The sequence below is a fragment of the Diabrotica undecimpunctata genome, chromosome 6, assembly GCF_040954645.1.
Source record: "Diabrotica undecimpunctata isolate CICGRU chromosome 6, icDiaUnde3, whole genome shotgun sequence".
Taxonomy (NCBI): domain Eukaryota; kingdom Metazoa; phylum Arthropoda; class Insecta; order Coleoptera; family Chrysomelidae; genus Diabrotica; species Diabrotica undecimpunctata.
The window spans coordinates 144,987,078-145,014,577 of NC_092808.1; the positions used below are offsets into that span (position 1 = coordinate 144,987,078).

The 27,500-nt window shown below is 34.0% G+C and overlaps 1 protein-coding gene across 3 annotated transcripts; it reads left to right on the forward strand.

Moving 5' to 3' along the window:
- Oseg6 (intraflagellar transport protein Oseg6) lies at positions 1–27,039 on the forward strand. 3 transcript variants are annotated; one of them, XM_072535628.1, is made up of 20 exons: positions 1–149; positions 1,285–1,661; positions 1,808–2,018; positions 2,420–2,706; positions 5,499–5,742; positions 6,179–6,424; positions 8,082–8,354; positions 11,806–11,953; positions 12,079–12,286; positions 13,390–13,487; positions 13,562–13,844; positions 14,007–14,221; positions 15,153–15,363; positions 15,575–15,675; positions 15,996–16,234; positions 17,171–17,343; positions 17,535–17,818; positions 19,968–20,266; positions 23,484–23,560; positions 26,462–27,039. In XM_072535628.1, the coding sequence occupies exons 1-20, from the start codon at positions 135–137 to the stop codon at positions 26,565–26,567; spliced, it is 4,095 nt and encodes a 1,364-aa protein (XP_072391729.1). In that variant the 5' UTR covers positions 1–134; the 3' UTR covers positions 26,568–27,039. The 3 variants fall into 3 exon arrangements, with proteins under 3 accessions (XP_072391729.1, XP_072391730.1, XP_072391731.1); XM_072535629.1 differs by lacking the exon at positions 19,968–20,266; XM_072535630.1 differs by lacking the exons at positions 13,562–13,844; positions 14,007–14,221.
- Positions 27,040–27,500: the final 461 nt, after the last annotated feature.

The following is a 27,500-nucleotide window of genomic DNA, read 5'->3' on the forward strand; positions in this document are numbered from 1 at the left end:
GTTACCATGGGAACATATGTATGTGTGAGTTTGTAAACAATTCGAAGCCGATTTTTCCCATTTTCAAATGACTTTTCGACTTCTACTCAATTAAAAAGGAACTTACTTTTCATCTAGTTTTAGCAGTATTCAAAATGACAAACGAAAAGGTTAGTAAATGAAGTCAAACAGTACGTACATTTTTTATTACATTGTGTCCTTATTTAAACTACAATTTCAATTATTCATTACAAGAGTTGAGTACAAATAAAAGAAATAATGCCATTTGATAAAATTGTACAACTTAATACACAGAGGGAATACTATTAAACTTTTTGTTTAAATTTTATGAACTTTTGACCTGGTTAACCCCATTACTTTTAGTCAATTCTAAGGTAATAACTTCAGGAAAAGCAATCATATAGTAATTTTTCGATACGGTTTCAAGACTTTTAACTACTATAATTTTTCTTTGTGTTAATAATTACAGCAAAGTTCCATTTTATATCATCGAATTGCGCCAAATATAGGCAACTTATAGTTCTCAAATACAAATAAAATATTTTCTGAAAAGTACTTATAATAAATATATTTTTATTATAATACTTTACAGAAAAGTACTTATTTTTTAATCTCTTTAAAGATTCACAAAAGATATTTTTTCCTTTTTTTAAACACCGTTTGGTGTTTTCTATTTCAGTCCCTTCTTCTGCACCTACATTATGTACATTGATATACTGAAATCTTGATGTCTTCTCCACACATTTCTAATTAAAGTTGTTCTACATCTTTGAATATACCCAATTTATTTTTTGTATGGATGTTCCATATACTCCTATTCCAGTCTTTTTGATATTGTACTACATATTAATATTGTTCTGAAGATATTTTCTTGTGGCATCTTAATACTATTTTATTGGGAATAAGTCATAGTTTTACTTTAAAATAAGTTTATGTTGACTTTTCGATTTCCACTTCGGAAATCGTCCTCAAAATATAAAACATTAATTTTTAATTTGGAATTTTCATTGGTTCCTTATCTTGCATATCCTTGCAAAAATTAATTTTTTCTGTGTCCTCTTTCATACTAATATGTTTCTACTACCTTCCCCTTTCCTCAATTCTTTAATTTTCTTTGTATGCATTAAGACTATCATATTTGTTTTGTTACTGTTCAATTATCTCGCATTTTTGCGAATCATTTTTCCATATCTGTATGTATTGTTGAGCGGATGTCTTTTTGTGCAGCTAGTTACACTGTTGTCTAGTTAATATTATCTTAATTTAATATATTTTACATTTAAGCTTCTATTTCGTCTGGAACAGCCCCACGGACCAGGCGATATTTACGTAACATGGCAGAACGGATCTGGAATGTATTTGGCAACAACTGGCATCGATTCCGTTATAAACATTTTTGACAGATACGGGCAGATTCAAGAACGTATAAAATTAACGGGTCTTTGTTCAGGATTTTCATGGGATTCAGATGGTGATCTCCTAGCAGCCATAAGTCAGTCCTCACAATTGGTTCTCTGGGATACGAATACCACTAAGAAGGATATTATAGATGTCGGTCTTAAGGATGCTATGACTTGTTTAATATGGGCGAAGAAAAATCCAATTTTGGCAGTTGGGACTGTTAAGGGGAATGTGTCTATATATAACCACAATACATCTAAGTAAGTAAAATTTTATTCCATTTAAATTTATCACATCTTCTACGTCATCTACTATAGTATTGAATTAAAGTATTTACCAATGAATTTCAGTTATTTTGGAATATTATAACATTATCTAGTAATTTAAAATGTTCTTAAATGTTTAGAAAAACGCCAATAATCGGGAAGCATACGAAGAAGATTACTTGCGGTGCATGGAACAATGAGAATCTGTTAGCTTTAGGGTCTGATGATAAAACTGTATCCATAAGTAACATCGATGGAGATACTTTAAGAGTGATCAATCTTAGAGCTGAACCTTCCGAAATAGACTTTTCACGGATGAAAACTGACGAAAGGGATGTAGGAGAAAACACGGTACGTTGTTGTTTGTCTTAGGTGCTCAAAGTATATTTTAAAAATTATTTTTTTCTCAAGATTTATCGTGCCCTGTGAAATTATTGACTGGTTTTGTGTGTTTTCCTTCATTTATATTTTTGCTAGCCGCTTTGTATATATTTTGTACTTAAATTGAAGAATACTTACTAGAAAAAGCTGTGGATGATTTAACAGATTTGCCTGATGCCATAAAGTTCTTCCTTTTTCGTTTTTTTTCTCCTCTTAGTTAACTACACTAGGTTTTTCTAATCTGTAATGGGGTTTCCCCTGAAAAATTGTTCTAGTAAATGTATTAAATGATCAATATTTGTTATTTATTTTTAAACATAGACTTTACCCAATCAAATTGATTATTTTTTTATGTATTGTATAAATTTTAGGTCAGCTTGTTGGTTAGCAAAAAAACATTGTACCTATACAATCTACTGGATCCTGACAATCCCGTAGAACTAGCCTTTCAACCCCATTATGGGTCCATAGTGAAGTACAAATGGTACGGAGATGGATATATACTATTAGGATTTTCTGGTGGATATTTTATAGCGATTTCGACGCATATTAAAGAAGTAGGTCAAGAATTGTTCCAAATACGAAATCATAAGAATTCTCTCGCCGATATAGCGGTTAGTGAGGTTATCGGAAAAGCGGCATCTTGTGGAGACAATACGTAAGTTTCTGAGATTTTTAGTACATATATAAAACAGTATCAAAAGATTTTCTCCCAAGGGTCAATTGATAATGACTAACAAGAATTTTAAAAATAAATTTTTTCTTTAAACTAACTAAAAAGGCATAATTTGAAGTGGTTGGTCAAATGATATTCATTTAGTAATTTTTAACGAGCAAGGGAAGGATGGAGAATAAACCTAATATAACCAAAACTGACCTAAATCTTATAACAAAGGAGTAATTTTCTGTTAAAAGTAGGCAAGAACAAAATATTATATAAATAAAAACCTGTTTTTTTATTTTTCATAAGAAAACATTTTGTATAACTATGGCAAAGTTGTTAAAATACTTACCCTTATTGAGCATATGAAAAGCTTGTCATTAGTGTCATTTATTGTTGGTTCATGTTCATGGTGTATAATGGCGGTGGCTTTTAAAAAACAAGATATATTTTTAATGGAAATTACATAAAAGAGAACGTTGAGCACTCAATAAAAATTATTATACAATCTCCCTTGTCGTTTCCGCATTACTGATGATCGTGAATTCTTCCAATATTACTAACAATTTTTCCCCATTGGTCTTTATCTTCAGCTGCTCTGAGAGGTTTTTAATGTAGATAGGTTTTTAATCTGTTTTTAATGATATACAACAAGATTTTACTAGCATGTCTTATTAGTGACAGTGTGCGGTAGTTTTCATATCTGGTAGTAGTTCCTTTTTTTAGCGGGATATAAATTGAGGTCCACCAATCAGATGGACATTTTCCTGAATTCCAAACAGCGACACAGATAGAATGGATGATATGTAGTCCTTTGTTACGTAGTAAGTGTAGTATTTCACCTGGTATTGAATCAATGCCTGAGGATTTATTTCTCTTTAGCGATTTAATTGCATTGTTGACTTCAGCTAGTAAGACAGTAGGTTTTCTAGGGTACTCAGAGGGCCACTGACCCTCTGCTGATACCTTATTATTTTTATATAGCTCGCCACAGTCGTTTCGCCATGTTTCCAATATTTCGTCAGTATCGGTCTTTAGATTACCTCCCTTATCTATTACAGACCACGTTTGAGATTTAAATTCTCTGGTAAAGGTAAGGTTATAAAGGAAAATGTTTAACTGATTCTGAGAATTACAATTTACATTTTTCCTCAACCTTTAAAATAAAAATTGTCAAAGACGTAATCTGTAAGGCGCTGGTGGTAATACCAATTTGGCAGTTGACTTACTTTGCCTCGATCTTAGGCATTAGCCATATTTTGAATGAAATGCTGAGAGTTGTTGTACTGTATAATAGAATTAGTCTTAATTAGTCAATAATATTTAAAGCTAGTTCAATCTAACAAGCATGCTGTAAATCCAACCGATATTGTCATCATCATTCAGCCTTCTTTTATCACTTCCACTGCTGGACATAGGCCTCCCTTAAACTCATCCATTCTTTACGATGTTGTGCTCTTGCCAATTTTTGGTGATACGCCTGATGTCGTCAATCCAACGTGTAGGTGGTCTTCCTCTACTACATTTGTATTGTACTGATCAAATTTTATCTGCTGCTGAAGAGTTCTGCTGTTTTTCCTGTCGGCATCGTACAACATCCTTCAGAGAGAAAGAATGATATACAAATTCACTGTGACTATCTAGTACCTAGCGAGATTGATAAAATATATGCTTAACAACAAAGTATTTCAAATAATACTGGGATCAGAAATTCATCAGCATTCACAGAAAACTCAAGAATGACCTACCGCAAGGATCAGTGCTTATTTACACCATTGCTATTTAACCTTTATATTGTAGATATGCCAACAACAGCATCACTAAAATTTGACAACGTTGAGGTTTGAGCATTGATTAAAAAAAATCCTTAAAGTCGAATAACTGCTGGTTCAAGTACTAGGATTTATGGGAAATTATGGAGACTTCAACCATAGTCTCCTTAACCATAGACTTAAAAATTACTTATTGTTTGCTTTAAAAACGCATACTTCACTATAATTAATATAAAAAACACTTGGATCATCTAAAGGCGTGACTTTAGATAGAACATTAGGCTTTAAGAAGCACTCAACTTAACTTTCTAAGAAACTAAAACTGGAAACATCATTCAGAAATTCATTGACTTGAATGAGGAACATCGACATCCTCACTCAGGTCTTCTGCCTTACCTTTTGTACTCCGCTTAACGGAAGAGCTAAACATACAATATTATGTTGAAACTAGAAACGGCTACAACAGCCGAATTCACGTAACCAATAAATGAATTCACGAACGAGGAAGCTCAATTTCACAACAATATACTCTGCATAATAGATAGCCCTCCTGGGTTTAACTTATTACTCAAAACCTTGTTTACATTCAATTGCATCAGGGTCGATGTGCAATTTATACCACAAATGCCAGAGTTTGCAACGCCAGAGTTTATGTGGGAGAAAATTCTAAAACCAGAGGACGCTGCAAAAAACACAACTACTTGTAAACTGAGATCTAAGATAATTTCTATTGTAAACCATCTTACTTGAAGATAAGATATCCGAGTGGTTAACTAGATGAACTTGAAATCAATCGAGATCTACCGCAAAGGTCTGCATATTTTTATATACAATAATAAAAAGAAATAAACTATGATAACTAGAGCCACTTTGAAAACCGATTCGTCTCAAAGTGATTTGAAATGGTTTACTTCAGATTACAAAATTCTTACACTTAAATTAAATTTTTGTTATAGTTTTTTTAAATTTCAACTTCATAGTTTTTTATATTACTTCAAGAATAATTGTATATTGTAGAGTGAAGATTCACGATTTGGCAAATCTTCAGGAAACCTCAAGTGTACTGACGTTAGCTCAAGAATCTGGAATCGATAGAATCGAATGGAGTTGTGACGGACAACTTTTTGGCGTTTGCACCAAAGGAGGATCTCTAAATGTGTACGTTTCGTATATGCCTACGTTAACCTCCGTATGTCCACCTATAATAGCAGTACTATCCAGTCTAACGGAAATCAGTCTCTATAACTACAGTGCTGATAAGGTAAGTCTAAGATATGTTTAGACTCCTTTAAAACAAAAACGTTTTGTGTAAAAACGTTTTTTAAAATAAACAATTTTTTGGATAGTTTTCGCCATTATTTGTAGGAGCCAGATGAGTTGTCTATTCCATTTTTTAAACACCATGACACTTAACCTCAATTAGTGTAAGATACAAAATAATTTTTATTGTGTAATTTGTACTAATTTTGTTTATTGTAGCCCTGATGATGCAAATAAAGATTTGCGAAAGCTTGGTAAACTAAAAAGGGTACTTCTTTGTCATGTCTTTCGCTGCATACTCAAATAGTTCTGTTTGTAGTCTAACTGATCAGTGTTAAATACAAGCGTTTATCGTTTTTTCAGTATATATATATATATATATATATATATATATATATATATTTAATATTATAAAGATCTGTTTACTTTTGTTTTAGTCAAAATTGAAGCCGATCATTATTCCTCTGGAAATAGAGCCGAGCTTTATTGCTGTCGGACACTACTATTTTGCCGCTGGTATGAACAACAGTATCTGGTTTTATAATTTACCAAAACGGCAGCTCGGTTTAGGTGATGTACCCTTAAAACTAAAGGAGAAACAGTATTCAGGAGCTATTACCAGCATTAGGCTTGGCCAAGAGTACGTGTCGGTGTTGGTCGAAGGAAGATTGCAGCTACATTTGGTAAGAAACATTATAATTTATGGTATTTTTTTGACAAGAAAATCACGATTTGTGAATAAAAATCATAATAGACATAGTTATTTGTATAAATTAATGCAAGTTCAACTAATACTTTATTGTTCACATTCACTAAAACACTTATTAATATTATTAGCACTAATAACAATTAATTATATACACGAGGCATCGTATTGCATAAAGAAATCAAAGAAAAAGAAAAAAGAATCTTGATTTTTGAGTGGATGTTTTTTTGGGACATTACTCGAAAAAACTCGCGTGCTTCTTTCACGATGTCACTTTCTGTCACAGGATCCATCCACAACTTTTACGCGAATATCTGCTCTAACACGACTTACGAAAAGGTGACGTACTGTTGACCATGTCCAAAAACCGGGTTTATCAATTAAATTTTAATATTTAAGCTTGAGCTTGTTCTGTTTGTCTTACAAGTCGTATCGATTGTTATAGTCCAAGCTGCCGAAGCAGGGAACTGACAGTGGCTAATTTTGAATGACAGTTCTTTTATACTGGACACAAATGTGTCCAGTGCATTGAATTATGTGAGTTCCTAAAGCCATATTAATTAATCGAGCTTTTTCCTTTACCGAAAGTTTCTAAGCAGCCGAAAAGTCTCTCCAACCTTGAGTTGGAGGCGATATAATGGTGTTCTAGACGAGTTCGATGGTTTCAAAACTTTTTACAGTAATTTTTCTCCTCTCCTTCATCACCAGCTTCTGCAGAATCATGATTTAGCTAGGACACGTATTTTCACATTAAAATATATCTTAAATATATATGAAGGATATAATGACCCAAGTTTCTGAATCTGAGGGAAAACTGGAAGACATTGGTGAAAATATTCAATCAGAACCAACATTTTTTCTCCAAAGGGAATATTTTTTCCCAATATTTCCTTCAGAAGATTGTCAATAACATCTAGTGCATAGTTCGAAGCTTAAGTGCACTTGCACAAGATTAATAAAGATGCCTCCTTTAAATCACTTCCTGTATCAGAATTTAAAATTGTAATTTATTTCCATTAAATAAGTAGATTTTATATTCGTGGCCTTTAGTAACTCATCTAGTTCATCCACATCTTCTTCTAAAGCGGCATAATATATTTATAATGATATAATTATTATCGACAGCAACAGCATGATATAAGCAATAAGAAGGGTATAAATGTTTAAAGGAGTTGCCAAGGTGTTTCCGAAACTTGTTCCAAAGTTACCGTGGATCTGTCGGAAGGGGAGGGGGACACCCAACACGCAGATACTCGCGAACATATATCTAAATTATTTTAGCATTGCAAACACTACTCCCTTCTCGATTGTCGATCTCCACAAAGTGTCGTCCAGTAAGAGTCAGCGTACCGAACACCAACAGTTTTATTACCAACTTCTAATGCACTTACATTATTAGTTCATTAATTAGATTGATTAGTTCGACAAAGCAGTTAAAGAGTGCTTTATGGAATTAATCAAGCACAAAGAATTTTACAAAGCATTGATTTTGTTTGAGTAAACGTTTTACAAATGAGAATAGCTTTTGGACAGCTTATGTAAAATATGTAACAAAGCATAGGAAAAGGTTTGGAAATATAAACACTATTTTTTTTTCTCTTAAATTCTAATAGATATTTTGATTCGGATTTCAGGTAGAATCCGCCAATGCTAATCAAGAAGACAAAGATTCCATAACGTTTCCCGAAAATATAAACGAATCAATTGTGATCACTTGTCACGAACTAACAGCTGATTTTTTAATATACGCCACGGACATGGGAAGTATTTTGTATTTCCATTTGGACGAGTGGTCCAGAGCTTTGGAATATAAACATTCAATCGGCATTATCAATGTTTATGTAGACCCTGCAGGGACGCGGTTGGTATTTGTGGACATTAAGATCAATGGTTATGTATTCAACGCGGTAAGTATACAGTAGGTTATATTAGAAAAAACCGTTATATCCATTTTTTTAGTAGGCTTTCTAGGTTTATATATATTACTAGCGGACCAACTCGACATCGAGTTTTGATGTAAGTTTTGCTGATATTTAAGAGGGGCGGAGTATAACGATCCATCGTTCCCGTCGCCTGGTGTAAATGTTCCAAAAATCCTAAAAATAAACTGTATCGACGTAAATTTTTTTAAATTGAAAATCGATACAGTAGTTTTTTAGGATTTTCAGGAAGATTTACATTAGGAAACGGAAACAATATGATTGTTAGACTCCGCCCCTCTTAAATAAAAAACGGAAGTAAAACCGGAAGTAACTTTTTTTGCATATTTTAGATTGTAAAATGCCACGTTTAAGAAAAAGAAGTCGGTTTGAGAACTCTAACTAACTAACTAACTAAATTTATATTTAAATATTATTTAAATTTAAAAAATACAGAAAACAGTATGATGCTCTGCGCTAGTCTACACTACCGCCTACTGTTCCACTTTTTTGAGAATACGCCACAATTTTACTTTATAATAAGTTTATTTTTTATTTATTTATTTAAAATAAACCTAATTTAAAGTAAAATTGTGTCTTATTCCCAACAAAATTAATAATATATTTCTAACTAATAAATTAAAAACAAAGTAATGCTTACCTCATTATTTAATTCTTCAAGTATTAAACTCAAAACGTAGTCTAAATCTCTAAATATCAATCACAACACCTCACACACGCTGCACTTGTTGGAAACAGAATACTATTTAACTAAACATAAAAATAAAAAAATACCAACTCATCAGATAGTGTAAAACAGACCCCATAAATTAAAATCGGAGACAGGAGAATCCCGAATTTTGAGTGGTCATTATGTTATTCCTTAAGTGGAAACACTTGTTGGTGCATTCCAGCATTCGAGAATTGACGCGTTGTTGCATTGTGTATAATATTGAATTCCTATACTTTACTATAGGAAAAATTCATTTTATGGCCGCCATTTTTAAACCGGTTCGAATTTTTAAAATTTTAAACCTTAGAAGGAATCTACTCAAAAATCTGTTTTATTATTCGAAAAAATTATTCTCCTATCTATCACCGTTTAGGAGGAGTATTGAGCACAAGAAAAGGGCTTAGCCTTTTAGTATATAAGATTCATTTAATCTTAGAAAGTCAGCTTACTGGAGGTTACTCAATTCTTCTTCGAGGAATCTTTTTTCTTTAAGACAGCTAGGGCATCTGAAACGGCACCATCAACGATAGTTTGTGAAAGAAATAGTATTTTTTGTTTGTATTCGAGTCATCTGTAGGAGCATAGATACTAAACATTTAAATTTTTTCCCTTTTATTTTTATGTCGATAGTTATGATTCTTTCATTTACTAGGTTCTAATCTGTTATATATGTTTCCATGATTGTTTTACTGCAATAGTTGCACCAGCTTTTTCTTTGTTTCGCTGAGTATAGCTATGTCAATATCATATGCAATTAGTTCTCTAAATACATTCTTTGCTTCCGTCGTTTTCCGTGTGATCCGTCCGATGTCCGAAGCTGCTGTACGGGATATTTTGCTGTGAATTTTTCCACAGGGCCGGTATCTAAACTACCGCTGTAACTCCCCTCCTTTATTCACGCTTGGGACCGGCACTGACAGTTACTGAGCTACTAATACCACGAATACTTTACGCTATTTTTTTTTATTGGTATACTTTGAAATCATGTATTATTACTACAAAAAATTAAAATAAGAGCTAATAATGTAAAATGGTTGAATTTTTGATGTATAGTCTGTCTAGAAAGTTTCCGGAATTTTATATTTTCCTAATTTTAATAGATTTTCTTTTTGTAACATTTTAAGACAAAAGTAATGCATCAATAGGTTGTGCCGATAGTAGGTTATGAACAAAATCGCATGACAACACCACCTGTCAAATATTGTTGTTTGTAAACAGACTTAAGATTTGTGAAATAATGTCGCAAGTAGAAAAAAGAAAAGTGGTGAAATATTTATATAGAAAGGGTGTCCGAAACGTTAAAAAATTAGTGCAATTGACTGAACTTGGAAAAAGAGCAGTGTATGAGACAATAAAGAAGATAAAAAATGGCATAGATATGAGACATAGACCAGTTTCGGGTAGACCGCGTAAGATTCGCGGAAACAATTTAAACGCTTTAGTGGCTTTAGGACGACAAAATCCGCGACTAGGGTTTCGAAAATTAGCAAACAGATTTGGAAATCAAAAAAGAATAAAAGTATGCCCAGAAACTGTCTGCATGTCACTGAAAACGCTACATATGCAAATCATCTAAAAGTCCTATGAAGAGAAAATATTACCTTTCAAATTTCCAAATTTCCCACTAAAATAATGGTTTGGGGAGCAATATCTCAGCGTGGTGCTACACCTCTCTGTATAGTTAATGGTACTATTGATAGTGCGAAATATTGTGACATCCTAAATGGTTTTTTTTAACGGCTCATGTTTTATATCCAGAGGGGTGGCGTTTTCAACAAGATAATGCAAGATGCCATACTTCTGCGTATACTCAAGCTTGGATGCAAGAACACGAATTGGCAACAATTCCGTGGCCAGCAGCATCTCCAGATCTTAGCCCCATTGAAAACATATGGGGATTGATGAAGATTGAAGTGGAACGAGCAGCGCCACGAGATAAAGGAGGTTTGATTCGGTCAGTTTTACAGGCCTGGAACACCATTACCGAAAATTATGGCCTTGGCCTAGTTTCGAGTGACCCTGGACGTTTAGTTAAGTGTTTAGATTTAAATGGAGGTTGTATAAGTAAATGAGATGAATTATTTGTTAAAATTTTGTATTTCAAGTGATAGAAATAAATACCGTAAAATTATAATTCTGCTTTCTTTTTTCCGGATACTTTCTAGACGGACTATACATCAGTATACCTTTCGTTATTATGGAAATGAGAAAAATGAAAATTAAATTGCAATCTATCACATCAGATTAATTGTTATTACTGGCTGTATATTGCTTAAAAGAAGAATGAGAAGAATGTTTCAAACATTATTGGGAGTGCCATTAATGGAAGTACAACCCCATTGGCTTCCGAGAATGTCGGTAGTATTAATTTGAACAGCATTTCCTCTGATTTAAAAAACATTTAAAAAATATTTCAAACAATACCAACTGTACTTTTCACATTCATTTAAAAGATTAAGTTTTCCAAATATTTGAATAAAGCTTTTGAAATATTTGTTAGTAATATTTATTCATATTTTATTTATTTGACGTTACAATTTATGTACTCCTGTCAGATCAGATAAATATTTAAAACTGTTGATGTTGCCATGGTAACTTTAAAATACGCGCGTTTTTGAAAGTTGAATTTAAACACGCTACGGTGTACTTTAAATAAGCAAAATGGGGTAAAAATAAAAAAAAATTTAATCTTGTTTTAATTTTAAGGTACTAAACGAAGCTGTGGCAATACCAAATTTACCAAATAAAGTATTAGGTGTTGTATGGGATAATAATATTGCCGAGAGGAATGTTTTTATAATATATGATGAACACCAAATTACTGCCTACCATTATGTGTCTCGTTCTACAAAAGGTACGAAAACTGAAGAAAAAACAATCTTAAAGATAAACTCGATAAAAACATTTTATAAAATGATTTTTCATTAAACATCACTTGAATTCATCAACTACTTTCTAAACTTTTTATCAACTTATTAGGTAGTTTGGTTGAAGTTATCGGCAACACATTATTGGTTACCAAACAGTTGCCATTACTGATGTATTCTGGAGAAGTTACATCTGCAACTTCAGGAGGACAGATTACGCAGCTTATACTGACGACTCATGAAACTCCCCAATTGAACGTCAACGAAAAGGATCATACTATGTTAGAGGCAAACTATAACAAGCAGCTCTCCTTACACAGGTTAGTAGAAGATCTTTTATTCAATATATCAAATGTATGGACTGCAACGTTACGGTTTTTGCGGGGTAACGTGGCATTTAAAACGAAAATTCGCATTGGAATTCACCTTCTATTTTCACATGCAACATGTACCTGCAACCTATTATGTGTTTTACATGAACTGTAATAAAAACTAAAATCCTTTTAGATTTAGTTTCAAGGTACTGATAAGAACCGGAACAGTGTTAGGTTCGTTTGCGGCGTTGCCGGAACGTGTTAAATATGGGCGGGAGTAAGAACCGTCCTTACGATTGCTTTGTAAGACGTGTTGTCAAAGAACATCGTAATTATACTCATATTGTCCCTGATGTAGCAATATTTCAATCGATACACCATCTCTAATGTACCTATCGAGCAGTTTTTCTACAAAAAGTGTTTACATACTACTTATTTTTGAAGCTAACGCCACTTCCATCTGCTTCTTCCATCATTTTCCATCACATGACCCATTCTGTCAAGTACCTGAACACTAACATTTATTTTGCCATGTGATAGCAGTTGCCTATATTAAGGGCTCAGTATCTACATAAACGTCAAGTTCTAGACGTATCTATTAACATAGACTGAACAGTCTGTAGAGCTAAGTGACGACACCATTTTTTTTTCTTCGTTTTGTCTGTCTTACACCAAGTAAGTATAGGTGTCTCTTTTGAGTCAGGAGAGAGCGAGTGGGCAGTTTCAATGCGCTAGAGCGAGACAGATCGAATCGAACAACCGCAAAAGATGTTGTCACTGCTCGTTGCTGGCATGCTCAGTCTGTTAATATATACGGTGTATGCTCAGTCTATGCTGAAAACTAACATTTTTTATTTTACCATGTATTAACAGTTGCCTACATTAAGGGCTCAGTATATACATAATAGGACCATATTTACAGCTGTTAAAGATTTACAATTTAAAACTTTAGCTTATTCGGGAGCTATTTATAGCGGATATATAGATGAGGTTAGTATATAATTTTCGTATTTTGTGGTAGCTGAATAATTATGGAGATCGTCCAGTCAACCCGTGGTTGCAAATTTATCCGTATTAATAAATCATCAGCGCTTTTTTTGTAATTTTAGGTTTAATGCTGCTTTTGAAACCTGTCGTCTAGTAAAATCCAGAGAGATGTTGCAGAAATTGGCAGAAAAAGCTTTAAAATATTTAGAGATTGAATTGGGTAAGTCCGAAAATCTTACTTAAACAGCTTTTCCGATTAATCTAAGTCATTACTCACTACCTTGTTGAATTTAGCTATTCAAGTATACAAAGAAATGGAAGCTGTGGCTATGGTGTGGAGTCTAGAAAGTATCGTAGAGATAGAAGAGTATAAATTATTATGTGGATACATTAGCATGTACCTAAATGAGTATGATAAAGCTCAAGAATGGTTCTTGTTGTCGAGTTACCCCGAAGCAGCTTTGGAAATGAGAAGAGATCTTCTACAGTGGGAACAAGCGTTGCAATTAGCTAGAAAAATGGCTCCGAATGATATAGCACTAATATCTCGCGAATATGCACAACAGTTGGAATTTGTGTAAGTAGTGTAGGTAGTTATTTCAGTAAATAAGTGGATTGAAATATAGAATTCACGAATTTTGTGGGATCTTCTCATTTATAACTGAATGCACTTCATTTCAAATCTACTTATTCCAAAGGAAATTGTTTAATAGTTTTCACTGTATTATCTTTTTACCAGCGGTAACTACTCTGAAGCTTTACGACATTATGAAAAAGGTCTACAAGATGATTTAAATCCGGAACATACACTCATTTGCAAATCTGGTATCGCACGAACAAACTTACATTGTGGAAACTATCGACATGGCATAGCTGCTGCTACAGAATTGGACAACAAACAATTATTACGGGAATGTGCGGAAATATTGGAAAAGAAAAAGAAATATGCTGAAGGTAAAACTTGTTTGCTTTGAATCATTTATTTGCAATTTTTTTTTATTTTCTTAATTTTATTTTATGTTTATATTTTCAGATATTTGCATTTACATGTTATTTCAATTAGTTGATTATGTTTTTGATGTTTTTACATACTTTGTATCACTCAAACCAAAATAGAAGCACCAAAAAGCGATTTATCAAATCATTATGATAAAACCCAAAACACCGGTTCTAATTTTACTAAGAATTTGACTTTTATCAGTTTTTGTTGTAGTAATGATACTTTCTGAGACATATAGCACAAAATGTGGAAGAATAATTCGTTCTGAAATTGTTCGACTCACTAAAACCAAACCTAAACAGTTCCCTTTGGACTATAAAAAAATAGAAAAAAATTACATCGAATGAAAACCTAAAGGTAAAATCACAAGACACCTCAAAATCTTCCCCCTGCCTTAATATTAAGTGATATTCATCAGTCAAGTCAAGAATCCTTAGCGATAAAAGTGTTTCTACACGTAAAAAGGTTAATCCAAAGCTAAGGCTTAGGTATTAGGCCGGTAGTGACATGTTGGAAGCGAAATGTGAACTATTGTGAACCAAGTTCCATAAAGAAGTATACGAGGAAGAAAATTTCGTAAAAGTTGATGGATTGATGATAACCATACAATGGAGGAGGAAAGTATCTACTAGGTCAAGAACTTTATCAAGGAATGTTGGCCTTCAGGGCTGATATTTGGTAATGATACATTTCTTTCAGGGTTTATAGGTTGCAATCTGTAATTATTGTTCACTGATTCTCTTACTTTTGAAGGAAAGGTATTACTGTTTGCATTGAACTTTTATTGACCAATTAAAATTTATCAACTAATTTTGACACATGAAATGCGTCTTTACGCAACTTTGGATAAAGCTATTTTATTTAAAGTCTATCTACTTCTTTTAGCTGCTTCATTATTCGAAAGATGTTATCAATACGAGAAGGCCGCGTCTATCTACATTAAAATGAAGAGTTGGAGTAAAGTTGGAGAACTCTTGCCGAATATATCTTCGACTAAAATTTATCTTCAGTACGCCAAAGCAAAAGAAAGCGAAAACGAAATCGAACAAGCTGTATTAGCCTACGAGAAAGCAAAAGATTTCGATTCTGTTATCAGGTATGTACCCAATATTTTATATAGTTTGTTTCATTTTATAATACAATACAGATTTTTACAATTTTCAGATTTAAAATTCTTATATTGGCATATACATATATAAAAATAGGCATTGATAGAATTTTTGCCAATTTAGTGTATATCCATAATTGGCGCATATATTTTACAGGTATATATTTCTTACTTTGTCTTTAAATAAATGACTTTCCAGGTTACATTTAGAACACTTAAATAATCCCGAGATAGCTGTTGAGCTCGTACAAGAAACAAAGAGTATTGAGGGCGCTAAAATGGTTGCCAAATTCTTTTTGGGTAAGTTTACATTCGTTATATAATTGTTACAGTGAACTTCTTTTGTCCAACTAACATATTTCTAAATAAATACATTAATGGAGGGTAGATATATGCTTGATAAGATAGCTACAGTTTGTTAAAGTACAGTGGATTATATAAATAGATTTGCAAAATGCTTTTACTTAAAAGATAGCGGTTCTAAAAATATTAGAATGATACAAAGGTTACGAGGTTATTTTTAAAGAATTGTAGTTTCCTTAAGTATTTGCAGTTTTCTTTTGCTAAGAACGTTTGTGCACATTGTAGTATAAAATGTGTCTAATTCCAGTTATTTTTAGGACTCAACGATATAGCATCTGCTATCAAATTTCTCATAATCTCTAAATGTATAGACGAAGCCTTCGACTTAGCGAAAAAACACGGGAAGATGATGCTGTATGGAAAAATCCTCCTAGATACATTTTCCGAAGATGATATAAAACCACAGGACTTTGTTAGCGTAGCAACTCATTTTGAAAACGAACAAAATTTTCTCCTCTCCGGCAAGTATTGGTTTCATGCTAAGGATTATCAGAAGGTAAGCTACAGACTGGATTATTTGACACAAATAGTTTATATATTTTATTATTGTATATTAGAGTATATGATTTTTTATGGACTTTCTTTGTTGAAACTGTATCACTTTAAGTCTGAAAATTAGATTAGTAAAACCTTATGTATTCTCTACTCCTTTATATGGTGTAGAATACTGGACCTTAACCGATAATTCTTCTTAAAGTACCTTAGTCGTTCCGAACGTTGGCCACTATCATGGCAATGCGAACCTTATTTACTGTGCTGCGGAATAGCTCGGTTGATGTTGCTCCAAAACACTTGCAAAGGTAAGAAATTCTTCTTTTTCTTGGATCTCTCTTGCCCTCAATCTTTCCTTGGAGTACAACCTGGAGTAAAGCACATTTCCCTTCGTTTTCTACCACCAATAAATATTGGAGTTTTCGACATATTACTGTTGTCAGCAGGTCATACGGACTATTCATTCTTTTGAGTACTTCTTCGTTGGTAACTCTTGCGGATCAGTTCTCTTTCTCCGTATTTGGTGTTCTCTTCATTCATAGGTTATTTTGTGTTCTTGCTCGATTAATAATCAATATCCATTTTCCTTCATCAGTTTGGAATGTTCATTCTTTTAATATCATCCCTGGTCTGGTTCTCCCATCTGGGATGATATCTTCACCGTTCCTTATATTATCTTGCTGTTAGATAAACGTCTAAATTCTCCTTCTTGTATTTTTTTGGTCCCAGGATTCTTCTGAGCATCTTCCTTAATTAAAATAGTTCTTCAATAAAAATTGGCTTACAGTCCAACAGGACAAATCTAAGACAATTCTGAGAATGTATCTTCTAAGACAGATTTACAACACTATTTGACAATTTAATAAAATTTGCAGATTTATTTATACCTCTCATTCTTATATTCTTAGAAAATATTTTATCAATTTTGATATCCTTTCAGGCTATGAAGTTTCTTTTAAAGGCTGCAAGATCAAGCTCTAAAGAAAAAGAAGCAATAACAGTAGCTATAGATGTCGTAGCATCATCTAACGATAATACCTTGACAAATACTCTCATTGAATTCTTGCTAGGAGAATCGGACGGTATTCCTAAAGATCCAAAATATCTTTTTAGGTAAGAAAGTATTTTAAGTATATTCACATAATGCTGGACAGAAAAAGTAATATTTTAGGTTAGGTTAGGTTAGGTCTAGATGCGGCACCTATCGATGCCAAAATCAAAAGCATAGAGTGTACTTAGTATATTTTTATTATGAATTGCTTAAAACAGTTGACACGAAACAATGAAAATTTATTATATTTTAGACTTTACATGGCAAGAAAACAATTTCGTGAAGCTTCTAAATCCGCGGTTATAATAGCCAACGAAGAACAGATCAACGGAAATTATAGAAACGCTCACGACATCCTATACGCCATGTGCCAGGAGTTAAAACAAAATTCTATAAAAATCCCCTTTGAGATGTACATGAATTTGATGTTGTTACATAGTTATATTTTAGTCAAATTGCACGTGAAGAGAGGACAACATTTAAATGCGGCTAGGATGTTAATGAGAGTCGCTAATAGTATATCAAAATTTCCTGCCCGTAAGTATTCTGTTTTATATAAAAGTCAGTATTGTATTGTAAAGTGTTTAATAAAATGAGCGGTAAAGTGTTTAATAAAACAAATTTAGTAAATATATTTATTTATAAGCTTACAGTATAATATCTTATAATAACTAAACTGAACTAATATCAGCGCCGGTAGCCGGTCATCTTTTATCTCATGTGGAAGGATTCGTGCTTCTTCTGTTTTATTTCAGCCAGCATAAGGTGCCAGACGTTTTATGTGAACAACTTTTGAACAACAATTGAAGCTTAAATTCTGTACCATCATCGTTCTCAAAGGTTCTAAACAGAAGAACACTTTTTAGTCCATTCCATTGACTCCAGTAGGACTTGACTTCCGGACTACATACACTAATGTCTTGCCAAGAAGGTCTCTCACTTCGACGCATCCAATCCAATACTCTTTTTATAATTTGATCATCGGCTTGGGCGTCTTGTAGCTGCTGAGGCTGCCATTGATCATTAATGTGACCTACGTCACCACCATTCCAACATCTGAGATCGCGTCTCTTCGGCATCGTGTCGTGACCTATTTTCCGTATGATTTACTCTAGAGGTTTATCGTTTTATTCGTCGCCTTATTCAGATGTTCAGACTCGATAGCTTCGTGACTAGCTATTTCGTGATCCAAGGCAATGGCGAGCGCTTCATCTAAAACTTTCGATCTTCTTGTCGTAAAGCCTTCTGTCTGTCTCTCAACCCATTGACGAAGGCATATATAGCAATTTCTTCCAATATGTTGTCTGGTGCCTCCGGATAAGCCAATCGTATTATACGAGCAACATCTGCTTCAAACTCTTGCAAATTTTCACTTGCTCGTTGAATTCTACTTCTTAGTTGTGCGTTGTAGACTTGGCGTAGATGGGCATATTCGTAACGTTTATCTAGTTGAGTGAACAAGGTCTGGTAATATTTTTCTTGGCCCTTAGGAATCGATCTTATGATATCCGCAGCATCGCCTCGTAAAGCAGCAGTCAAGGAAACAGCAATTTCTTGTTCTGTCCAATGATAGGCTATCGCAATAGCTTCAAATTGTCTAAGGTATATGGACCAAGAAGACTTCCCATCAAATGGTGGCAATTTGAATCTCATATGATGTGTCGTTTCGTCTCTCGGTGTGTCTTATTTCATTACAGGATCTAAAACTGCTGCATTAACTGGTGATAACACTTTCTTATTGGTTATCATGCTCTCTAGCTTTGTGATCTTCTCCTACCTTATCGAATGTTCTAAATACTTTTTCGAATTTCTCATTGTTCTTTCTAGAAGTTTTTTCCACCATTTCAGAAACATTTTCAAATTTCTCGTCGAATCTTCTAGAAACATTTTCGAATCTATCATTAATGATTAGAGAAACATTTTCAAATTTTTCGTCGAATCTTCTAGAAACATTTTCGAATCGTTCATCATTATTTTTAGAAGTTTCTTTGATCTTCGTTAAAACTGCGTTTTCGGCTGATTGAAAGTGAAATGTATCTGGGTCATCTCCATTCTTGTTGAGAAGATCCTTCAGTCGATCTTGAAGGATCTTCTTGGACCCGCTGCAGTCTTCATCTCGTTCTTCAAGTTGTTCACGTAATTGTTTTATTGACAGTTCTGCAAGCCGCACCTTGGGTTAGGCACAGATGGTCGATACATCTTGGAGCCGTTATATGGATTACGTCGAAATTAGGTTGTTCGTTACAGTATTTATTACAGTGTAGCTAAGTGATTCTATAATTATTAATAATTAATATAATTACTCTTCGGAGTATATATTAAATAGTAATGGTGAAAGTACACAGCCTTGTCGCACTCCTCTGCTTATCCGTTGCGCATATGTGCTATTTTCATCTAATGTTACCACAGTCTGTTAGTTCCAATAGAGATTTCTCATTATGTAAATATTATTTTTATCGAGTTCTTTTCGCTTTAGACATCCCATGAGAATATTATGTTTAACTTTGTCGCTTTTTTTGTCTATTAAAGCGACATTGAATCTTGATGTTGGTTTCAACATTTTTGAGCAAGGATTGTGAAACTATATAGAACTTTTCTTGTTCCGAAGCCATTACGAAAGCCAAATTGTCTTAGAATAATATAAATAACAAACAAATTTGTTCATATTAATTCTAAACATTTTCAGATATAGTTCCCATTTTGACTTCTACTGTGATAGAATGCCACAGAGCTAATTTGAGGCAAGTGGCATATAAATACGCGACGACCTTAATGAATCCCGAGTATCGAAAAAACATAGATCCAAAATACAGCAAAAAAATTGAAGCGGTTATCAGGAAACCTTCGAAAGGCGTGAAGGATGGAGAAGCCTCCGAAGATCCCGTCGAACCGCTGACGCCATGCCCTTTTTGTGAAAGTATGTTACCAGAAACGGAAATTACTTGCAATACGTGCAAAAATAATATACCATTTTGTATTGTAACGGTAAGATAAGCCTTTATTCTAATACTGGTAGTTTATTAACTAGAGAATTAGTTCATATGTTAGATGATACACAAATTATTTGCATCTCTAAAAATATTTGGATCAATACTCGCTCCTGACAGTATTATGAAACAGTATTTTACTATATTATTTAATATATGTGGCCCATTCTGCTAATTCTCCTTTCCTCTTTTTCCTGCTCAACTCTTTTTCAATAACTCTAACTGAAGAATGTTTTATTTCTTCTGTTCTGATTACATACTCTCTTAATCATTAATTACTTAATGTTTTTGATCAATTTTTGCAGCTGTCAGTAGTTCTATTATTCGGCTTACAAGTTTTGGATTCGGAGTACTAGATAATACAGCAACTGGAGGAGGAACATAGAACCGGTCAGTCTAGACAGTTTTATAAGGACCTAAAAACAATGAAGGGCAACACGACCAACAGCCCAAGATTTATAAAAGACAATTGCTCACAGACGACGAGGAGATAAGCCGCCAATGGGGAAAGTATTTTGAGCAACTCCTAAATACAGAAAAAACCACAACGAAAGGGCAACAAAGACAGTACCAGTTAGCCGAACCTGAAATACTAGGGCCCACCCTAGCTGAAGTAAAGTCCGCAATTTCGTCCCTAAAAAACATAAAGCTCTAGGCCCAGACGGCATACAGGCGGAACTACTAAAAAAGGGGGAGAAAAGCTCCACCTTGAGATATATCATCTTATAAAAGAAGTCTGGGAAAGAGAAGAAATTCTGAAACACTGGCATGAAAGCCATATAGTACCTATCCACAAGAAGGGAGACAAACAAATATGTCGGAACTATAGACGAATATCGTTAATCAATACAACGTACAAAATTATATCCATAATACTGTCTAGAAGGCTAACTCCATACGCAGAGGAAATAATAGGCGACTACCAAAGCGGATTCAGACCGGGAAGGTCGACCATAGACCAGGTCCTACGCCAGGTGTTGAAAAAAAAACTGGGATTCCACGCGATGTACACCAAATCTTCGTAGACTTTAAACAAGCTTACGATTCTATTCGCAGAGAAGCATTGTATGAGACCATGGTAGAAATGGGAGTACCTGGAAAGCTGGTACGATTAGCACAGGTGAGCATAGAGAACGCTTCCGCACGGATCAGAATTAACAGCACAACGTCGGAGGAATTCCTCATTGGCACCGGGCTTAGACAAGGAGATCCTCTCGCCCCCCTTCTATTTAATTTTGCACTGGAACATGTGGTAAGGAAATCTCAACCACAACTGACAAACGGATTTGCCGTCCAAGGATCAAAAATACTATTTTTGCATAATCACAGTCCACCATCATCCTATTCGAAAACGGAGCCAAGGAAGTTGGTCTGAAGGCCAACGAGGACAAGATCAAGTACATGGTGGTTACGAAGAACCCAAGACCAAGGGTTAGACAAAACGTAACAATCAATAAATAAAACTTTGGAGTCGTCAAAGAATTCAAGTACCTGGGAACGATCATAATATCTGAAAATAAATATGAAAAGGACGTGGCAACCAGGATCATTGCAGGAAACAGGGCATATTACTCAGTAATGACCGTACTTAAATCAAAAATACTCTCAATACCAGCAAAAATAGGAGTGTGCAAGACAATAACTCGTCCCACAATAACGTATGAAAGCGAGACATGGACTCTGAACCAGCGGGAAACGACAAAACTACTGGTACTGGAAAGAAAGATACTGCGGACTATCTATGGACCTTGCAGAGAAGAGACAACAGGAGAATGGAGAAGACACAATGATGAACTCCAGACAGTATATGGAGATGAAAACATAGTACGCTACATTAAAGCAAACCGAATAAGATGGGCGGGCGACGTACTAAGATCGAGTGACGAAAGACTCCTGAACGCCACATTCTGGGAAAGGCCCGATGGCAGAAGGTCAGTTGGTCGCCCAAGAAAGAGATGGAAGGACGCAGTAGCCAGTGATCTACGCGAAATGGAAATACAGCAATGGGAAATAGCTGCTCAGGATCGACAACAATGGAGGAAAATAGTAAACGCGGCCAAGACTCACATAGACTTGTAGAGCCAAATGATGATGAGTACTAGACAATGAAGACTGAATAATGCTTTTCTCGTGCTAAATCTATTCCTAAGCCCAAAGTGTTTACTATTGAATATTTATTTTAGAAATGACTTTACATTATTGATGGATAATTTCTTTTAATAGAATCATCATGCTATATTTTTATCTGTATTGTCATTAACTCACTCGTATAAACATAACGTTGACATAACTCATAATTACACAATAGCCAACCTACACCAACTACCAACCTATATTTAATCGTTACTACTTGTTTCTTCCTTTAGTTTTTTTATGAATTCTGCCGTGAATTACCTCAGAAATACCTTCAGTATATAACTTACTAGGCTGAGAGTTGTATGATCTTGACGCTCTTTTGTATTCACTTTATGAGGCAGAGGAATAAATTTTGACTCCAGCCAATCGTTCGGATTATTACTAGTATTATATATATCGTTGAAGAGATCATTCAAGGTTGTTATTCCATTCGTTTGAAGAAGTTATATAACTTCGGTTGCATTGGTCGATCATCATGAATACTTCTTTTATGTATTATTTTCGTCTTATGAAGTTTGGTTTAGTATTGAATATGAGAAATAATGGACAATTTATATGATATTGCAGATACTGTAATTACTTGGGCATTAAACTCTCACATAAGGAGACCCAGGCGGGGCAATACTTAGTGGCTTACTTTTCACGCATTTGAATTTAACGGTGAACAGATGACAACATTTCGAAATCAAAGAGGCAGCGTAACTGATTTGGAAAAACCAAACGTAATAGAGATCGTAAACGACTCAAAAAGCGTGCCATGTCTTCTGTTAAATAATTTTAGACTGTGAAAACTTCTATTTTGCTAAATAAATGAGAGATTTAAAGAAACTATTGCATGATTTTAACAGTAGTAGTATTTATTGGAGAAATTTTGCCTACTACTTTCTCCAACGTAAAAAAACAGTATGCCCCTGGCTATTAATCTACTCTCTATGGTCTCAAAGAGATCACATATTTCTTCGGAATGTGTGAATAAAGCAATAAACCGTAATTCGGTCTTTCGACGAAATACCATTGAGAGAATCCTGGCACTTGTCTTTTGTAAAAGTGGTTAACCTATGTATAATGTATTTTTTTAGGGACGACATATAGTTACCGCCGATTTAACAGCTTGCCCAGAATGTGATTTTCCAGCCATCCGAAGTGAATTTCTTCAGTAAGTATTTTTAAATTTCATTTCTTTATGGAGAATTAATATCACTAGTTAGTTCTTGACATATCTTTTTGGTTTTGCTGTTAAAGTCTTTATAAAAAACGAGGAAAAAAAATCGATCATTGGATCCAGTCATAACATATTAATCCTTTCACGGATACGTCGGTTCTTACCATCGAAGAGCTATCTTCGTTGTGGGACAAATTTATCGTATACAACCCTTTTAGTTACAGCAACCCTCTTGTTAAGCATTATATTGCTGACTAGTGGCATTTAACTTTCCGAAATGACATTGTAGGACATTGTATTTACCCTTTTATGAATAATGTTGTAACCGAATGTATCACAAACTGGACATAGACGTTAATGATACACAATTTGATTTTCGCAAAGGCCTAGGAACGCGTGAAACTCTTTTTTCACTTAATATACTGATACAAAGATGCCTGGACGTCAATCAAGATATATACGCATGTTTTATTGACTATAATAAAGCATTCGATAAAGTACGACAATTAATTAATGTCATGAAATCAAAGAAGATTGACTACAAAGACCTCAGGATCATATCAAATTTATACTATAAACAGCGAGCAAAAGTACGTGTTAACAAACAGCTGTCAGAAGAAATTGAAATTAGACGTGGAGTGAGACAGAGATGCGTATTGTCGCCAATTCTTTTTAATGCCTACTTCGAAGAGATTCTGAAAAAAGCTCTTGAGGGTGAAACAGCTGGAATAAATGTAAATGGAGTTCCCATTAACAACATTAGATATGCGGACGACACTGTGATCTTAGCCGAAAATATTGAAGATCTTCAGAGACTGGTGACCAGAATAGCAGAGTTTGGAAAATAGTACGGTCTAACAATGAACGCCAAGAAGACGAAATTTATGAGAATATTGAAAAAGAAATAACGAGAATCTTTTAATAAACGGAACCAACGTCGAACAAGTGGATAAATATGCATATCTGGGAACAATGATTAACTCCACAAATGAGTACATTCAGGAGATTGAAATCAGAATATAAAAGGCTAGAGCAATTTCAACAAAATGAGAAGAGTTCTATATACAAGGGATTTAAAATTGGAACTAAGAGTTAGGTTGGCGAGGTGCTATGTTTTTTCGACTCTGTTTTATGGAATGGAATCTTGGAGCTTGAATCCGACATCAATGAAAACACTGGAATCATTCGCGCTGTGGGTGTATAGAAGAATTCTGAAAATATCGTGGACAGAACACGTCACAAACAAAGAGGTTCTGAGAAGGATGAATAAAGAAATAGAAATTTTAAATACAATTAAAACAAGAAAATTGGAATATCTCGGACATATTACACGTGGAGAGAAATACACCTTGCTCCAACTGATTATGCAGGGAAAGATCCAAGGAAAGAGAAGCATAGGGAGGCGTAGAATGTCATGGCTGCGCAACCTGAGAGAGTGGTACGGATGTACATCAAATGAACTTTTCAGAGCAGCCGTCTCAAAAGTCCGAATAGCTATGATGATTGCCGACCTCCGCCGCGGAGATGGCACTTGAAGAAGAATAATGTTGCCACCAAAAGCGAAGGTAGCATCATTAATTAAACACAAATTTCTTGTTTTGCTTTCTTTTTTCCTATTTTTCTTTCTATAGAACCTCCTTTATTTCTTCTGTTATCTTTATCTTACTCCATATTTTATGATATTTGTTCTCCGCCTTGTCAAGGTACATTCTCTCGTTTTTTATTTCCATTTTTCCTTCGCTTCTTTGTTTTTTATCTTCTTGCTGTTGTAATGAATTTCTCACATGACTTCCTTTATTCCTACGCCTTGAACTCAGATCACTTAGTGTGATTGTATTTCCTACACATATAGGACAGTTGAAAGTGTAAAATCTTCATCTCCATGGCTGTCTTCGATTGAACAAGATTATATTATTATTTATCGTCGGTCACGTCCATCTTGACTCTAGTAATTATCTACACAGCGTCGGTTAAGACTGTAAACTATTTGACGAGTATGACTCTCTTATCCTCTTCTTATAGTGCCGTGCACTTATAGTGCGTTGGCGAATTATCTTAAGGCCAGACGTCTATCTTCTGCGGCATGCAAAAGCTCGCCAGTGTTATTTATGCCGGTCCAGTTCTTTATATTTTGAAGCCACGACATTTGCTACTCCTCCCTTGCCCTCAATATTTCCTTGGTTAATTAGTTGAGGGATTAAGTATTTTTTTCTCTCAGAATATGGCCCAGATATTCTGTCTTTTCCAGGTAAGGGTTAATAAACATCCACAAGGAAAATGAAATTTCTGTAGTTGGCTATATACCATGAATCACAAAAGATCTATTTATAAAAACTTTATAAAGGGTGTATAATTAAAAAGACCCTTTCGGACTACATCACAAAACGTTTCGGACTAACGCTAAAGCGGGCCCTAGGCATTTTTTATGAATACTATTAATTTATTTTCTGAAGTACGGGCCATTACTTTGTTTACACATTTGTATTCTAACCTGTGGAATGGTATTCCTGAAGATTTTTTATTAACATTGCTTCTGCTACTGCAACTACGTTGAGAACAAGATTATTATGCACTATCACAATATTATTATAATATTACAGTTTTTGTAAAAGTATTATAAAACTAAAAATATTCGAAAAAAACAACAAACGTAAACAATCATACACGATCTGTCAAAACGATCATAACAATATGGTCGAAGTGAGGTCGTTTTAGTCACGTGATGCCCTCTACATAGATTCTAACTCGATGTAAAATCCTCAAAAAGTTACAAAATTTGTTATGTGTTACATTTTGTTGAAAATATGTTGTAATGTATGGGTTAATAAACAGTTTGTTTATTTATATTCGAATTGTTTATGTTAAATTCTTATGAATATTGATACTGTTTTTTAGAATTGCTGAAGACGATCCTCACTGCCCAATGTGTTCTATGAGGATAGATATTACAAGATTAGAGCCAATACAGGATAGTAAACCATATTTGAACGTTGACACATAAGCACATATAAATAATCATCAACAAGTTATAACAATTTTCCAATTTGATACCGAAAGAAATTATTGACCATAACTTTTTAATTTATCCGTAAATACTATCACAAAATGCCGGCGAAGCGATGTTCACTAGCCGGAGGGATCCACTACCTTGATGCGAAAATACGTCGTTTCGTGCATTTCAAGGGACCTCACCATAATGGACGTTTACTCTACCACAGTTTTCATGTTACTAACTGGATACATATGAATTATCCCAGAGAAAAAGTAGCAATATTCCTATTAATATTAAATGTTTGTAATAGTAGTGCAATTTGTTACAGTTTTCCAAGAAGAATTTAGGTTTTATGCACTGTACGTTTTTAAATATTTTATGGCATTTCTGTATTTTAAATATTTATGTAGGTTTTGTTTTTAGATATTTTATAAAGATCTACTATTTTTGTTAAAAACAATTCAATAAATTATATAATAAATGGTTGTATTAATTTTTTTATTGTACATAACCATTATGAACCCGAAATGAAACAGTATGCAGGAATAAAAATATCGGAAAAGAAATGAAAGACAGAATTTACAAACCAGTCATCAGATCAATAATGACATATGCGACAGAAACACGACCTGACACAAAGAGGAGAAAAAGGATGTTAGAAACAAAAGATATGGATATACTTGGAAAAATTGATAGGAAAACAATATGGGGCAGAGCTAGAAGTACAGATATACGACGTATATGCAAAGTGGAGAACATCAAGGACTGGGTAAAAAATAAAAGAATAGAATGGAACGATCATATTAGCCAAATGACAACAAATAGAGTAGTAAAGACGGCAAGAGACGGTTCCCCAATAGGAAGACGATCAGTAGAAGGACAACGAAAACGATGGAACGACAACTTACTGGAGGCACATTGAAAAACAGAGTCATGTCTACA

Excerpts from the sequence above, each read along its gene's own strand:
- Oseg6 (XM_072535628.1), top strand. Across the intron at positions 2,019-2,419 it reads GGGATGTAGGAGAAAACACG|GTCAGCTTGTTGGTTAGCAA; the intron begins GTACGTTGTTGT and ends TATAAATTTTAG. Across the intron at positions 12,287-13,389 it reads AAGCAGCTCTCCTTACACAG|GTTTAATGCTGCTTTTGAAA; the intron begins GTTAGTAGAAGA and ends TTGTAATTTTAG.